General features: G+C 35.3%; 2 protein-coding genes and 1 pseudogene across 2 annotated transcripts; 2 read left to right on the forward strand and 1 right to left on the reverse strand.

The window, feature by feature from the left end:
- The window catches only part of LOC107480991 (probable beta-D-xylosidase 6), a 2,759-nt pseudogene extending 280 nt beyond the window's left edge, over positions 1-2,479 (forward strand).
- A 2,761-nt stretch (positions 2,480-5,240) lies between these two features.
- On the forward strand, positions 5,241-11,085 carry LOC107480990 (nodulation receptor kinase-like). Its single transcript, XM_016101189.3, has 15 exons — positions 5,241-5,682; positions 5,881-6,283; positions 6,626-7,098; positions 7,282-7,432; positions 7,565-7,636; positions 7,720-7,788; positions 8,010-8,081; positions 8,199-8,267; positions 8,353-8,528; positions 8,785-9,011; positions 9,260-9,386; positions 9,463-9,531; positions 9,677-9,866; positions 10,001-10,133; positions 10,254-11,085. The coding sequence occupies exons 1-15, from the start codon at positions 5,586-5,588 to the stop codon at positions 10,587-10,589; spliced, it is 2,664 nt and encodes an 887-aa protein (XP_015956675.1). The 5' UTR covers positions 5,241-5,585; the 3' UTR covers positions 10,590-11,085.
- Positions 11,086-11,376: 291 nt separating this feature from the next.
- Positions 11,377-17,886, reverse strand: LOC107480988 (organellar oligopeptidase A, chloroplastic/mitochondrial-like). Its single transcript, XM_016101188.3, is given in 16 exon segments — positions 11,377-11,877; positions 11,972-12,043; positions 12,208-12,273; positions 12,389-12,420; positions 12,509-12,668; positions 13,046-13,163; positions 13,560-13,705; positions 14,113-14,358; positions 14,454-14,557; positions 15,319-15,459; positions 15,757-15,847; positions 15,926-16,156; positions 16,327-16,470; positions 16,853-16,929; positions 17,119-17,242; positions 17,501-17,886. Coding segments are annotated over 16 exon segments (2,118 nt in total). The 5' UTR covers positions 17,786-17,886; the 3' UTR covers positions 11,377-11,796.
- Between the last annotated feature and the right edge of the window lie 202 nt (positions 17,887-18,088).

Consider the following 18,088-nt stretch of genomic DNA (forward strand, 5'->3'; position numbering starts at 1 on the left):
ATCAGTGGCGGAACCACGCTCTCCATGGTGTTGCAGCCACCACTGTTGCTTCCGCAACAAGCTTCCCTCAGGTGATACTCACAGCGGCTTCATTCAATAGGACGCTTTGGTATTTGATTGGTTCTGCCATTGGCGTGGAGGGAAGGGCTTTGTACAATGTTGGACTAGCTGGTTTGACTTTTTGGTCTCCAAATGTCAACGTTTTTAGGGACCCTCGGTGGGGGAGGGGACAAGAGACCCCTGGTGAGGATCCTATGGTTTCTTCTGCCTATGCTTCTGAGTTTGTGAGGGGCCTCCAAGGTGGTCCTCATCATCATGGACTCTTCGTCTCTGCTTGTTGCAAACATTTTACAGCTTATGATTTGGACAAGTGGGCCAATTTCACCAAGTATAACTTCAATGCTCTTGTAAGCTTTTACTTTCCTCTCAGGTACAATTATATTCATATTCAAAAGTTTAAGCTGTTAGGTAGAGAGTAGAGACACATGAATGGTTATATTATTTGATTGCTTGTGTTATAGGTAACACAGCAAGATTTGGAGGACACTTATCTGCCCCCATTTCGTAGTTGCATTCAACAAGGCGGAGCAAGCTGTTTGATGTGTTCTTTCAACCAAGTTAATGGTGTTCCAGCTTGTGCCAATGAGGATCTACTTGGACTAGCTAGAACCAAGTGGGGATTTCAAGGGTAACAACCTTTCTCAAAAGAACAGGATTTTGATTGAGACTGGAAAAATAACTGTCATTGCTTGTTCTGAGTGTAGGTATATCACCTCAGACTGTGATGCAGTGGCCACTGTTTATGAATATCACAAGTATGCAAAATCAGCAGAGGATGCTGTTGCTGATGTTCTCAGAGCAGGTGTTTTATTTCCCATTTTCATTTCAAGTGGATCAATGGTTTCACTGAATTCAATACACAATTTTTGTTATTTGGTTTATTTTTAGGTGTGGACATTAATTGTGGAACATACATGCTTAGACATACTCAAACTGCTATCAAACAAGGAAAGGTAAAAGAAGAGGAGCTAGATAGAGCTCTTTTCAACCTATTCTCGGTTCAACTTCGCCTAGGAATGTTTGATGGCGACCCCAGAAAGGGGCAGTTTGGGAAATTGGGGCCATGGAATGTTTGTAGCACAGAGCACAGAACCCTGGCACTTGAGGCTGCAAGGCAAGGGATTGTGCTGCTGAAGAATGAGAATAAGATCCTTCCATTGGATAGAGATTTTATTACCTCTTTAGCTGTAATTGGTCCAATGGCAACAGAAACTAAATTAGGTGGTGACTACTCAGGTATGTTATGATTGTTACACGTTATTAGTTCTATACATATAACTTTGTAGTAAATACTAAATAATAATGGTTAGGAATAGGCTGCTCCTCAAGAAGCATATATGAGGAACTCCAAGAGTTTACAAAGGAATTCTTATCGATTTCATACGCTTCTGGTTGCCATGACATAGCATGCCAATCAGTTGAAGGTTTCAATGAAGCCATTGAAACTGCTAAAGAAGCTGACTATGTTATCATAGTTGCTGGAATTGACACAACACAAGAGGGAGAGGATCTTGACAGAGATAGTCTTGTATTACCTGGTGAACAGATGGCACTTATATCCGCCATAGCCGATGCTAGTAAGCGTCCAGTGATTCTAGTACTCACTGGTGGAGGCCCCCTTGATGTTTTGTCTGCTGATAGAAACCCTCTCATTTCAAGTATTCTGTGGGTCGGTTACCCTGGTGAGGCTGGTGCAAAAGCATTGGCTGAGATTATATTTGGACTCGTTAATCCAGGTTTGAATGAATGCAGTAATCTTAATAACTCTGAAATTTTGATGACTTAATTACCTCAGAGTTGGTATTTTTGCTGCAGCTGGAAGGCTTCCAATGACATGGTATCCAGAGTCATTTACCAATGTGCCCATGAGTGACATGAACATGAGGGCTGATCCATCTCGTGGCTATCCAGGAAGAACATACCGATTCTACACTGGCACTAGAATTTACGGATTTGGACATGGCCTCAGTTACAGTGCTTTCTCATACAAGTTCTTATTATCATCACCAACTAAAATTAGTTTGCATAAAAGTCTAAAGGCAGAGAGATTAGAAGGTGTTGATGAGGTTCTAGTTGATGACATGCAAGATTGCAGCAAGTTGAGATTTGGAATGCAAGTTTCTGTGATGAACCTTGGTGACTTGGATGGAAGGCATGTTGTGATGTTGTTCTCTAGGTGGCCTAAAGTTCTACAAGGTTCTCCAACAACACAGCTGGTTGGTTTCAGCAGTGTGCACACTGTTTCTTATGAATCTATTGAAACAAGCATTTTGGTAGATCCTTGTCAACACTTGAGCCTTGCTCATGAGAGTGGAAAGAGGATATTACCCTTAGGCAGTTACACATTCAGTGTAGGGGATACACACCATACACTTTCACTTCAAATTTATTGATTGCATAGTTTTCTGTTTCTTTTCAAGGCAAATTCCATGTCTCGCACTTCGCATATTCTAATACCCTTTTTAGACAACATGCATGCATGTACTTGTTACACTATGAATTAATAAATGCCATGAAAAATTTCTATTCCAAATTTTCTGTTGACATGACCAAAATGTTCGAGTAGACAAATTCAACTAGGCTATATTTGATTGACTTTTTAATTAATTAATCAAATTTTTATTACATGCTTGCTTACTCTCTAGATAATTCCTTGAGGAAAACTAAAAAGTCTTCTGCTATAGATTTATGCCAATTGCCCCTCTCATGGTTATTTGTTTATCAAAGATAATGGAGGCCAAGTTTTCCCTCATAAACTTTTTTCTTTTTCTATTTTTTTTTGACAAAGATCTAAAGGGAATATTCCAATAAATTAAATATAAACGAGGCATCAAATTCACTTTGTCGCGTATAGGCAGACCAACTTTATTAGCCTCAGTTTATCATCGTAAACTAATTATTAAGTGTGTGTTTGAATTACAGTTTATAAATAAGAATTTGCATAAAATTGATTTTGCAAATTTGATTTTGATAAAAAGTAAGTTTGTGTTAAAGTGATTTATGTTTGCTAATCTTTATATCAAAATGGATTATAATAAAATAAATGTTTGGATTACACTACTCAAAATCACTTTTAGATAAAAAATTACTAAAATAAACATCAACTTAAATTATTTTTGTATATTATCTTATTATTTTAATTTAAATATTTCAATAGATTTTATTAATTAATTTTATAATAAAATTAATATTTATATACTAAAATAAAAATAACATATAAAATTGGCAAAATATATTTTTAATTAAAACTAATAAAATATAAATTTTAGAGAGTACTAAGAATAATAAAAAAATTAAATATTTATCTTGGTAGTAATTGAAATAAATCAAAAAAATTTTTATGATTAAAGGATAAAATTAGTAAAATGTAAATAAAGATTGATGTTGATAGCTAAAAGTCTGTTGGTGAAACGCAAAAGTTCAAAATTATTACTTCTTATAGACGTGATTTTGAATGCAAAATCACTTCTGCGTGTATGAATAAAAAATTTACTAAACCAAAAATTGAAACTTTCAAAAAATCTAAACTTACTTTTTCTCTTCCAATATGTTTTCCAAACACACCTTAATTAGTAGTGATAGCAGTAAGCAACGTCTTTAGAGATAGTAGTTATAACAATATATTATACAGGCTAGTAACAACCCTTAGTTATACCAAAGAGGCTTATTTATCAAGATTAATTTTATTATTATTTCAACTTTTTCTCTTTCATGCATGCTGAATTTTAAGGCTTGATTAGTGTAGGGGAGGCATGATCGGTGATCCTAATTAAACTACTAAGTCATGTCTCTGTTTAATTAATGATTTGAAACGTTCTGGCTTTGAAAATACCGACAGTATTATGCGTTCCGTGAAACTTCTTATCAGACTTACTAAAACTAATTAAAATGATTTTATTCGTTTAATAATTCAAATATTATGCTAGTTGTATACTGTGAATTGAAAATGGACCAAGTAAAACGTTGTGTGCCACAGCCCACAGTGCCAGAAATATCAACATCTCTTCTGTCTAATCGGTAAAGGTTAGAGTATAATTAGAATTAATTAGCATCAATTATAATTATTTAGTATAGGATATTATGTGCCAACGAGTTATAACTTAAATGGCATAGTCTCTCCATAGTCATTTAGAAGTTGCGGGTTCAACCCAACATGTAATATAGATTCTTATTTCATAAATATCTGATGCTTTATAGCTATAAAATATAACATTCATATAAACCACATTTTAAGATAAGTCGCGGATTCAAACTATGTTTATTTTAAGAGTGAAAAGTCAAAACTATACTAAAATACTTTATGATAAATGTTATAGATTACCATAGTTCTTTCATTTCTATAGACAATAATCCACCGAAATGCATGCGTCTCACTAAATCGAGAGAATGTGGTGGTGGCAGTGTAATCGTGTACGCAGAAGAATACGACACTTTGTTAATACTTAAGTGCACCTCAAATTAACAATAAGAAATCAACTGAGAATGCCGTTTCCAATTAGAATTGGAATTTGTGATGATCTCAGGTTGATGAATATGTATATAACAAATGTTACATTGCCCAACTTTAATTACTTGCAAGTTTAGAATAACGGAAGCTAGGGACAAGTTTTGATGAAGCTCAAAGTATAGCGTCTTCGTTTTAATTTTTAGACCAATTATATACTATACAAAAATACTAATGTAGCTCTTTTTTTTTTTTAAGTTTTATTTACTGGTAACTCCTACTGTCCAAGTCAATGGGGGGTGCATGCTCTTTCTGCCTCTCATTGAGCCACTTCTGATTATCGTGTTGATTTCTCATCAGTTTCAAAGTTGAAAATCTGAAAGGGAATTACTGTTAAGCATAATATAAGGATAGTTGCATTGACACTCTTGACAATACAATTATTTATTCATTTTATATTATTTAACTCTATCTCCACAAAAATACGTACAGAACAAAATAGTTCCTTTTTTTTTGTCGTATGTTTAATATCTTATTTTCAATCATGTTGCATCCATCGTTAGAGTGAAAGGGAAGGGGGAATGAAGGAAGAACAAGACCAATCAAGGACATTAATTACTCTCTCTAATTATATTAAATCACATAATCAAGTAAAGCAACAAACAATTAATAAATATTTAGCATCAGTGATAATAGAACCGAAGAAAACATATTTAACTATGGATTTTGTACATAGTGCAAGCTCCCTAGCTAGCTAACTCCTCTTCTATCTCCTTGTTAGGAAGTTCCTACACGTTTCAAGTCAAACTCTTTTATTCTTAACATCCATTCGAGTTCTATGATCTTCCATCTAACATTTGGATAAGTAATGATTTCAAATTCTTCCAATAGAAGAATTTTTATTGAGGTTCATGGTAGTAGTATACTGTAGGGTTGACCAAGGTGCCTTAGTTTTTGTTATCTGAATTAATAGTAGGACTAGTGAGTGTTGGTTGCATAAGGCAGAGAAAGAAGTGAGAAATTCAAGAGATTTGTATAGTGGCATGGCTTCATGTTTAGCAACCCCATGGGGTAACCTATAATGATGGAGAAATCAGATAATTTGGTATTATTAAGGCAGGTTGTGCCATATGTCTTATGTTTGTGCATATTTATCAGATCAGCTTCTGCAATTGAAGGTTAGTAAATATTACACTATGGTCATTATTACTAATGTGGAAAATAAAATCTTCTTTAATAGTTGCATATTTTACCATCCTTAAAATTTTAACAATATCATTTGATAGTTTTAGTCTGATTTTGCTTAAATAATTAGTCTTAAGGGGAAGGGTCAGCTTTGGATAAGATTGTATGATATGCAGTTTTTTTCTCTGCAGGATTTGAGAGCATAGCATGCTGTGCTGATTCAAACTATAAAGATCCATTGACCAACTTAGATTACAAAACAGATTATGCTTGGTTCTCTGATACAAGAAGTTGCAGGCCAATAACTAGTGTGTTAAAACATTCAACCTATGGAAGATTAAGAGTGTTGGAAGTTTCTATAGGGGTAACAGTGTTAGGTACAGTGAGATCATCATCGCAGGACTTGAGAATTGAAGGAGTTTTCAGAGCCACAAAGAACAACACAGACTTTTGCCTAGTGACAGAAGAGGGTAACCCTTATATATCTCAGCTTGAGCTAAGATCAGTGTCTGAAGAGTATCTGCAGGGTTTGAATTCTAGTGTCCTGAAGCTGATCAACAGAAGTAATCTTGGGGGAAAAGAAGATGACATAAGGTACATAAATCTCTTGAGAATCCTAGGTTTAGGGGGCACTAGGTGGCGTCGCCTACATGGATTAACATTGATTTTTGTAGAGAATAAATACATCAGTAGTTGCAATTAGTGTTATGTCCTACCAGGCTTTAGACCAATTCCATCTAAGTAACTGATGCATGAACCTATAAAACATGACACAGATTACATGCATCATTTATGATATACATATTTAATGTATTAATATTAAGTGATTTGTGCAATTTATAGTCTGCATCCTTATTTTGTTGCTCTTATGCTGTGAAATCTACAAGGACAAGAAATACTTAATAATCTTATAATATGGGCCCATACTGGTTTTAGGTACCCAATTGATCAAAGTGATAGAATCTGGAAAAGAACTACTACAAGTCCATACGCTCCTATATCATTCAATATTAGCATTTTGGACCACAAATCTAATGTGACACCTCCTCTGAAAGTTCTACAAACAGCTTTGACTCACCCTGAAAGGTTGGAATTCAATCACAATGGCCTTGAGGTTAAGGAGGATTACGAGTACCTTGTGTTTCTCTACTTCCTTGAATTGAATAACAGTGTTAGAGAAGGCCAAAGAGTGTTTGACATCTATGTTAACAGTGAGATTAAGAAGGCTAGTTTTGATGTATTAAGTGAAGGGTCAAATTATAGACACATTGTGTTGAATGCTTCTTCAGCAAATGGATCACTTAATCTAACATTGGTCAAGGCATCTGGATCTGTGTTTGGACCCTCTTGTAATGCTTATGAGATCATGCAGGTGCGACCATGGAAGCAAGAAACCAACCAAACAGATTGTAAGTATCATTGAAGGAATCATACAATGGCAATGATGACTTTAAATGTAAAAAAGAGAAATGCTTTCTAAACATAGATTTAAGTAACAATACTCATTCATTAATGGTTAGCATCATATTGTTCCTTTATATAATTCCACTTAGGTAACTAAAATCTATACTTATTTGTGTATGGTTCACTAGTGGAGGTGATTTTGAAGATAAGAGAAGAACTAATCACTGAAAACCATGATAACAAAGTCCTACAAAGCTGGACCGGTGACCCATGCATGCTTTTTGCATGGCAAGGAATATCATGTGATTTTTCCAATGGTGCACCTGTTATCACTAAGCTGTAAGTCCTTTTATTCTTCTTGAAAATATGTTGCTAAGTTCATCAAACTGAGAGCAAGAATTACATCACTTAACTGTGGCTTCTTAATGATTTGATGACCGTATAAGATGTATATTATTGTTGGTTTTGCAGGGATCTTTCCTTAAGTAATCTGAAAGGACCACTTCCATCCAGTGTCACAGAGTTGACTAACTTACAAATAATGTATTGCTTCCTTATAATAAGCCTTTGTTCAGTTGCTAGCATGTGTTTGTATTTTGGGACTCATTCCATTGGTGTATGTGCAGGAACCTTAGCCACAACAACTTCAATGGCTATATCCCCTCATTTCCAAGTTACTCAATGCTCACTTCACTGTAATGACTCTTTCCTCAATGAATTTTAACACCCAATTTTTGTTTTGTTTGCTCTTACCTCTTATTAGATATCGATACTTCAATAGACACCTACTTTCAAATGTTGAAAAATAACATTTTTTTTGGCTAAGAAAATAGTACTTACTTCCTCATCATAGAGCAATGTGCTGTTTGAAAATTTTCCAAATATTGATTAATTAGACTTTTTTTTTTTGGATCAGAGATCTGAGATACAATGATCTTATGGGGTCACTTCCACCGTCATATAACTCACAGCCACATTTAAAGTCAATGTAAGTTTTAGATTTTGCATTGTATTTCATCTTATATATTAAGATGTTGCTTCAGAATTCTAATCACTGTATGTTTGAGCAAACTCCATTATCTTGTATTCTATTATTACTTTGCAGATATTATGGCTGCAATGATCGCATGGACCATAAGCTTTCAGGAAACTTGAACATTTCAATCAATACAGAGTAAGAAGTATCTTCCTAAACAGGAAAAAAAGAGTAGTTTTGAGACAAAGGAAATAAAATTGAGTGTGCTGCATTGATGTTTCAGTAATGGAAGTTGTCAGAAAGGGAATGATTTTCCACAACAAGTAGCAATTATTTCAGCCGTTGCATGTGGCTCTTTCTTGATTGCTATGGCTGTTGGAACAATTTTCATTTATCGTTATAGACAGAGATTAAATCCATTGGAAGCATTTGGAAGAAAAAGCAACCCAATGATAACAAGTAGGCATTAATTATTCTCATATCCTCTAATGTTTGGTGTTCTTGGTCTTTTTGCATTATATACAAAATCAAGATTATAATTCATCTCCTCATTTTTAAACTATCTCATAATGTTACTTAGAGTGTTCATTATATCAAAGAACATTGCTATCATCATATGATTTATTCTGTGTAGCATACCATATTATTTTGGTCCAAGATTCCAATCCAAACTGCAGGATTTATTCTGACATGTATTTCCACAAACAAAATGCAGATGTGATATTCTCATTGAACAGCATAGACGATTTCTTGATAAAATCTATTTCAATTCAAGCATTCACTTTGGAATATATAGAGGTTGCAACCGAAAAGTACAACATTTTGATAGGTGAAGGAGGCTTTGGTTCTGTCTACCGTGGCACCCTAGAAAATGGTCAAGTTGTGGCTGTGAAGGTTCGGTCAGCCACATCAACGCAAGGCACCCGAGAATTTGATAATGAGGTGCACAAAACTTTTGTTTCAAATTTAATTGCAATATCAAAGTTCCAATAGCATTGTTTAAAGATGTATAATAAAGTGACAGTGACAGATAAAAGAAAACGAATGGAGTAACTTTTTAGATAGCATAAAATAATGCATATGCCAATCATGAAATTTCGTTACTAGTCAATGATTTCTAACCAAAATAAAATTTGATACTAGTGGTATCTACACAGTGCCATCTAACTAGTCTATGATGGTACTTGCAGCTAAACCTGCTTTCTGCAATAAGGCATGAGAACCTGGTGCCTCTTCTTGGATATTGTAATGAAAATGATCAGCAAATTCTGGTATATCCTTTTATGTCCAATGGCTCTCTACAAGATAGACTATATGGTAAGTACCCAATGATCATTTAAGCTGAAATGTTTTGATGGATGGGTTATGTTTCTAAAATTTCACTTGACAACAGGGGAACCTGCAAAGAGAAAAATACTAGACTGGCCAACCAGACTGTCTATTGCTCTTGGTGCCGCCCGAGGCAAGTAAATTTGATGTTGTATTTTTTACCAAGTGGTTCCAGATGCAAATATATAAAATCCATGCATCAGATTCTTACCTAACTACAAATTCATATACAAGATGTTGGGACCACAGGAATATTTACTAGATTTCTGGTTGAACAGGTTTGGCACATTTGCACTCGTTCCCTGAGCGATCTGTAATTCACAGGGATGTGAAATCAAGCAATATACTTTTGGATCACAGCATGTGTGCTAAGGTTGCAGATTTTGGTTTTTCAAAATATGCTCCACAGGAAGGAGACAGTGCTGTTTCGCTTGAAGTAAGAGGAACTGCAGGATATCTTGATCCTGAGTAAGTGCACTTCTAGGATTTTGCCTTAATTTATTATACTGATCTCTTAGTAACTTGGGGAACAAAATATTTATTTCTGCAGCATTCTGTGTTTATTCATGAAAGTTAAGGTCATCACAAATCTTCCTGTGCAGGTACTACACAACCCAGCAATTATCTGCAAAGAGTGATGTCTTCAGCTTTGGTGTGGTTCTTCTTGAAATTGTGAGTGGCCGGGAGCCTCTCAACATCCACAGACCGCGGAATGAGTGGAGTTTGGTTGAATGGGTACGGAACAACTCCAAAAGCATGAGACTAGTTTCACCTTATTGCACCTACAAATGCATTCCATTTTTGCTTAGACTTTTTCAATTCTGTGATTTTCTAATCATAGAACTTGGTGTGCAGGCTAAACCGTACATAAGGGCATCAAAGATTGAGGAAATTGTGGATCCTGGCATCAAGGGAGGGTACCATGCAGAAGCAATGTGGAGAGTGTTGGAAGTAGCACTGCAATGTGTTGAACCTTTCTCAACAAATAGACCGGCCATGGATGACGTCATGCGCGAGTTGGAGGATGCTCTGATCATAGAAAACAATGCATCAGAGTACATGAAGTCCATAGAGAGCCTTGGATCCAACCGTTACTCTATTGTCATAGAGAAAAGGGTGCCACCCTCGACCTCGTCAATGGTAGAATCAACCATCATACCTCAATCCTTGAACCATCCGCAGCCGAGGTAGTATAAGGAAAAAACACTTGGGGATGCACTTTCAGGGACTCCATAACGCATCTGGAAACTAAAATAATAGTTGTCTAGGACACTGGCATTCAAAGCTCCAGTTTTATTGTGACAATGTTTTCATCAATGCATTCAAATGGATAAACAAGTGGTAGAATTGCCACATACAACTAGGAAAAGATGCACCAACTTGCAAGTTTGATGACAGAATGCTCACTGTTTAACACAACTGCATTGACACCCCCTTCGTCAATTGTTTATGGGAGAGTACTACTGTACTAGTAGCAATATAGTTTGTTGAATTGAGCTAAAAGTTCAGACTCGGATTGTTTTCTTACACTTAGAATAGAGGCTGGTATACCCTTAAGTAAATCACGTTCTTGGGTATTGAATTTTTATTTGATCTGAGTAGTAAATAATTGTATGGTAGGTGAATACAGATTAAAAATATGACTAATTTTTTTATATGGATTAAATATGCGTTTAATACATTGTTATTAGAAGTGTGGGTGTTTTTCTTTGATATGGAGTTTTTTTTTAATTGATATTAATCAAATCAGACGGTCCAATTTATTTGAAAAAAAAAAATCAAGCTACAAATTGAAGGGTCTAATTTTAACTTTTAAATCTTTTATTTTTGAAAACAAAAATCAGAAAATCTAATTTCAATGTTAAAAATTTTTTAATTTTCAAAAACGTAAATCTGATAGTCCAATTTGTGATGTTTTAAAAAAAGGTTAAACAACATAAATCCATAAATCCATAGATACGATGTTTGAATACCACTGTACAACCAAAAAAGAAATCAGAGGCACCGATTTCTTTAATCCCATAGCATCGCAATCATATCTTGTGTCTCATCTTTTTGTCATACACACTCACATGCAGCATAGAAAAAATAATAAGCCTTAAAAATGTACCATGCGACATGTCTGAAAATCAGGTGGTGATTTTAAAGAGCGAAAAATGCTGTTCCTGTATTTTTTTTTTCCGATTTCTCAAAGGGGCTGGATTAAGAAATTATCAATGACAATTGGACTTTTTTATTGATGTTTTCTGATAGATTAAGGTAAGTAAAGGTTACTTTTTGTTCAGTTGCACAGATTTGATATGGCAGTGTGAAACAAGCCATCTCCAAATCTCATGTATCGGTGATAAAATAACATGATGTTCTGCCTCCGATCTTCACCAAACATTAGATACTATACTCAAGCTGCAGCTGACAATAGGCCATTGTGCCTGAGCAATGCATCCGGTGTTGGTTCTCGCCCCCGGAATTGCACAAACACCTGAATACAGCAGCCAGACACGTTTCAGACATGAGATATGGATAAACATCAAGACAAGTGGATATCAAAGATATGTTCAGATGTGTTATCTGACCTCTAGGGGTGCCTTGCCGCCTCCAAGAGCAAGAATCGTCTCGCGGAACTTGCACCCTGTTTCTTTAACAGCCTGTGTAAAGAAGCATCAACCATGTAACTAGCAAAGGAGCATATTCTAACTAAACAAACAGCGAATTCCAGATTATAACGGAGAAAAACATTCCATAGGTTTGAAAAAAAAAAAAAAAAGCGTGGAAATTTTGAAATTGACAATTGTTTTGCCATCAAATATACCTTGATGTCATCTAACCCAGCATCCTCAAATGCAGAGAAAGCATCTGCAGACAACACCTCAGCCCACTGCATCAAAGTCAAATTTACAAGAGTTTAGAATGTTTAGAAACACGTAAGTGAACTATATTGGCACCTCAAGATTTGAGAAATGTTGTTTAGTATTAAATCAACATATAAATACCTTGTAACTGTAATATCCAGCTGCATATCCACCTAAAAAATATAAAAGCAGACATTGAATTAACAAGAACTTTTGTAAGATAACTGAGTGATTTTAATAAATACAAGAAGCATGGCAAACCTGCAAATATGTGGCTAAAACTGCAAAGAAACCTGTCCTCTGGCAGTGGAGGAATCACTTGTGTTTTCTCAGAAACTCTCCGGTCAACATCATAGATAGATTCTGGTCCTCCAGGAACATATTTTGTATGAAGCTCTAGATCTACAGTTGCAAATCTTAACTGCAAATACAAAATTGGATATACATTAACAAACATATATAGGATTAATCAGGTAAAGACCAGTGTAAGATCAGAATCAGCATAAAATATATATTAGGTAGTTCATCTTGGAGTTACAATGACCCATGAAAATAGTGTTGTTAAATGTAATTAATTCTTTGAAAAAAAATAACTAAAAGTATTTTGCAAAAAAGTTTCACGCTGCAAATAAAGTATGTATTTCTATTAAAAATCTATTCCAACTGGGGTGTGTTTTAACAGTCTTGATTCAATGATGAAAATCCAAGACAACAATCACAAGATGCCATCAAAAAGAGACAACAAATTTCTAAAATAATGAGCAGAAATAAGACGATTAAGTGTTAAATTTTACCAACCTGCCGAAGACTTAGAGATCCAGCACGATAAGTCCTAGCTGCAACAAGCTTCAAGTATACATCTTCGGGGAGAGACTCCCCAGTTTCAAAGTGCTTTGCAATACCCATTAGAGTCTCTCTGAAACAAGAGACGACGTATCAAAATACATAATAGCAGTTAGAAAACCAATTTTTATAAACCAAAAGGCAATGTGAAACAGATCACATATGAATGTTTAAAGATGGCTCCGCTGACCAGAACAGTTGAACCAACCTGTCAAGAAGCACAATAATTTGGGTGCCCCGTAGATAACAATGAAATGAGAAGAAACGGATGTCAATTCAAGAACATACTTTAAAATACCCCAAAAAAATGGTAGCAAGGAAAAGATGCAGCAGATAATTAATTATATAAAGGGTTTCACATATAAAGTTCACTCTATTTTACTCTAATTGAAGGCTTAAGCAACACCCATGTACGACAAAGACCACAAAGGTATAAAAACCAGTAAACCACACACCGCATAATTCTTACCTATGATAGCACCAATTTTCCATGAACTGAGAAGGTAGCTCAACAGCATCCCACTCTATCCCTCGAATACCAGCAACCAAACCCTCATCCTGCTTGGTAAGCATGTGTTGCAGTGCATGACCAAATTCATGGAAGACGGTCTCAACCTGAGAAAAAGGCAAGTAAAAAGATTTGTTTGTTAGTGTTGTATTAAATGAAAAAGGTAGATTTGAACCTACATGTTATGCCCAATAGTAAAAAATCAATTTTAAACATAATGAGATTACAGTATTACACTTAAAATATGACCAAGAGTACATAGTCAATTGTAAAGATAGTGAGATTACATGTATGTTCAAACAAAAGCTTAAAGGTCATAGCCAATCAATAAATGTCAATCTATTACAAACTTCTTATAGTCTGGCCCTTGACAGAGTCTAAAATTTGTGAGAACAACATGACTAGATAATCTCAGTTACCATTGCCTAATCGGTTTGTTCCATTGTTTCACATATATTGATCACCGGTTTAAAAATATAACATGGATAAATATGTCAAGTACAGCTGACTTTACCTCACGGAATGTCATTAGGCTAGGCTTGTCCCCTACTGGTGGTGTTTGATTGCACACCATGTGGGCAACAGGTAACCTTGGCGAGATACCATCATGTGATAATACACGACTACGAGCAACAACTTCATCCATCCATGCACCTTGTTTTTTTTCAGAGGGACGACTGTATGGGTCAAAATAGAAGTATGCAATTGGACTACCTACAGAATCTTTAACACGGAAGAACCTGACATCCTTATTCCAAACCTAAATATGAAAAAGAACAATCTTGCATGAGTAAAATTAAAATACATTGACACCTAATATAAGAACCAAAACTGAATAAAAACAATTTAAGTTACCGGGGCTAGGCCATCAGCTGCCTCAATTTCAATACCAAAAAGAGTTTTTGCAAGGTTAAAGAGCCCATCAATAACCTTTGGGAGAGAGAAAAATGGGCGTAGTTCTTCCTAAAAGACACAACAACAAAGATCAGAGAATTCCGAGGAATATTTAATAAATTAAATTAAAAAACACAATTAAAAGCAATGGAAACTTGAACGGTCATTTTATCATTCTATTGAAACAAAAGACCAGAAAGCTCATATATGGTTGATATTAATAAAAAGGATGTGTATGAGCATATCAGAATTCGAAAAGAACAACAGACCAAAAGATAAACTTATCGTATGATCTATATTATGTCAACATATGCTTATTATATAGGAAAATGCCAGAGGGCCAATACTTTTAGTGGAAGAAAATGGAGAGTTGGCCAGTGCTGGCTGAAATGCAAGGCAATGTAAGGAAAAAATATTGGTCACCTAACATTTCTCAAATATACATCAGAAGACAGAAGTATAATTTTATTTTATTTTATTTTCTATGTTAAAATCACCAGAAGCATAAAATCAACAAAATATGAGTGTGTTCTTGATATATGATATCTCAAATTTAAATAATTTAACAAATTTTAGAATCAATTTTAACTGCAAGGGAATAATATGGACCAAGGTTCCATATACTGAATGGCAATAAGCAAAAGCCAATTGAAGATTTTTGGAGCTTCTTTGGAAAGCCTTGGTACATTAATAAGGTTGATTATGATGCTGTAGTTATGTATGTCTTTTTTCACTATAAATGATTAAAATTTTGGCCTTCCATTTTTTCTTTAAGAAAATAGGCAACCTTTATATCCAAGTAAAAAGGTTTTGCAGTTCATCCAACACTTCTTTTTTTTTTCGGTTTTTTTTTTTGTTTTTTGGGGGGGGGGGGGGGTCTCACTCCAAAAGTTGATGTCCCAATGTGTCAAATCGTCAGCTTCAGCTGCACCTTGACTTTTGGCAAATTCCTTAAGATCTTCAATATCTGTAAGGAAAAAAGAAAGAATGGAACAGGTACCAATTTTAAAAATGCAACGAGTTACAGGACAATTTTTAGAACTTAGTGTTATGCTTTGAATTCCTGCAAGAAGACACCTATGCCTTTTCCTTCTTGGAATATTAAATAAACAATATTGAATGGCTCATCCATTTAGATAAGTAGCCAACAAGCCTATAAAAGATGCCATTTTCCCAGCAAAATTAATGAAGCAACCAGTAAGTAACAACATAAAATTTAAATACTGACATAAGTACTAAATCTGAAGTGCATCAGATAGAATACCTTGCACGGCAGCATCCCAGGAAGCTTTGCGAAGCTTTTCCAGAAGTTCTTCTGCTTTATCAACAGTTGCCATTTTGGTAGCCATGCTAACCTGTGATGGATTACATATCAGCAAGCAACCTACAACAGGACTATATCCCTAATATGAAAATAATTTATATACTCATACCTCAGCATAGTTGTTGTAATTGAGAAGCTTGGCCTTTTCCAACCTAAGCTTTAAAATTTGATTAATTATGTCTGTATTATCCAAATCTCCACTTGAAGCACGCGTAACATATGCACGGTAGACTTCCTCACGCAAAGAACGATTACGAGCATGTTGCATTACAGCAATAAAACATGGAGCATCCAATGTGATAACCCATGGTCCATTCTCAGCCGAAGCATTTTCATGTCCCTGCATGTTTCCGCCAAGTAAACAACAAACAAAAGAAAGAAGAAAGGTAAATGTGAGATAAACAAAATGCATGTGAACAAATAATGAGTAATAAATGCTGTTTTGATTCCTTAACCTCTACCCCCCTTAAAACATATGTTAACAAAACCATAATTATCAAAATGATATACCTTAGACACTGCACTTTGAGCCGCCAACCCAAGAGCAGTAGCAGGTAATCCTTCAATCTCTTTCTTATCAGTGATTTGCTTTTCAAACTTTTTTGTTGCATCCAAAACATTCTCCTCAAATTTTTGTGATAACCTTTCTAGTTCCTGTGAATGGAATCATGATAACCAAAATCAATAAAAAAACCATCACCAGAATCTTCAGGTGTGAATGTCAATCACTTCTGTCAGAATTTGAGAAGCGAAAAAAAAAAAGGGGGAAGTAGCATCATTAAATTCTAATCGCTAGCGAAGCCTCCATTGGAATTGATATTATTAAAGAATTTAGGAGTTCAAGCTTCCATGTATTGACCCTTTCCTATTAACAATTTTGGAAAAAGTACAGAAGTATTAGCAGTTAATGCAACTTTATCTAGATTATTTTTATGTCAAGCATACTCATAAGTTGAGATTTCAAATTCTGGCTAATCACAAACAAAGCCTTTATTTCATTTTCCAACATCATTTGACAAAGGAACGGTCAACATACCTGTTCAATTTTGTTAAATTGCTCTCTTTTGTCATCTTCAAGAGAAACTCCATTAAGAACCGCCTCCTTTATTTGTGCTGCAAAGGCACAAGCAGTAAAGTGTAAAATGTGATAAAACGGAACTCATTCGACAAGACTGAAGTCAAATGCACGTGCATTATCAGATGAATTTTCTCATCTAACTTTTAACACCAATAAATTCAGTCAACTTAGTATCAGAACTAACATAGAGAGACAGAACAAAACAACATACTTCAATCACTTACTTTCAACTATACGCTTGCGAGCATCACTCAATGTGTTCCAATCAGGAGACTCCTGAATGGCTCGGAAGGCATTGTAAATGGGCTTGCTTTGCCCTAATCTAAGCTGGAACTTAACCTTCTCCGGCTGCAAACATAACGATAAAACATAAAGCTTAGCTAAAATACCAACAACGACTCTGAATTAGTGAAGTCTGAACTCACACTACAATCAGAGACAGATTTTTGAGAGAAAGCGTTCGGATTTAACCAGTAACGCGTGCACATTTGATCAAATTACAAAATTTACCAACCAAACCAATACGTAATTAGTATAAATGTAAGAATGCGTATCACTCTGAATTAGATGATAAATTGAGCATTTTTTGGAAGATGAAAAGAGTACCTGAACATCTTCAATGGCGGAACGGAGGTCGGAATTATCCTTAACGGACTTGAGGTGGTTGACGATGCCCCAGACAACGGAGAGGCGATCGAGGATCTTCTCCAAGGGTTCAACAAGTTTGGGCCAGGAGGGCTCAACAGTGCGTTCAAGTTCGTCCAAGTCAGCTTCCAGCTTCGTGAGGAGGCCGCGGATCCCCGGGCGCACGTGCTTCGCTTCCACCGCATCGAAAGGAGGGAAATCGAAGTCCTTCAGGAGTGGGTTATCGTCCTGTGTAGTTGCCGCCATTGTTGAATAAAGGAAATGAGAGTGTGCGTGAAAGAGTGAAAGAATGAGAGTTTTGTAACAAGCATAGAACCGAAGAAGAGAATTGATTCGATGAGTGTTTAAACTTTAAATTGAACTATTTTTTAAAATAAGTTTTCCGTTTTTTTTTCCTTGAGCTAATTTAACGTGAAATTATCCATGCTTTTTAGACAGCTGAACTACGAACTGAACCCTAAACCAAAAATCTTGCTGCTTCAGTTATCAATTCAGTTGTTTAAAAAATTAAAACATCAATAAACTTATACATTTAAGTGTGTAATATGT

This window comes from Arachis duranensis, chromosome 3 (assembly GCF_000817695.3).
Source record: "Arachis duranensis cultivar V14167 chromosome 3, aradu.V14167.gnm2.J7QH, whole genome shotgun sequence".
NCBI classification, from domain to species: Eukaryota; Viridiplantae; Streptophyta; class Magnoliopsida; order Fabales; family Fabaceae; genus Arachis; species Arachis duranensis.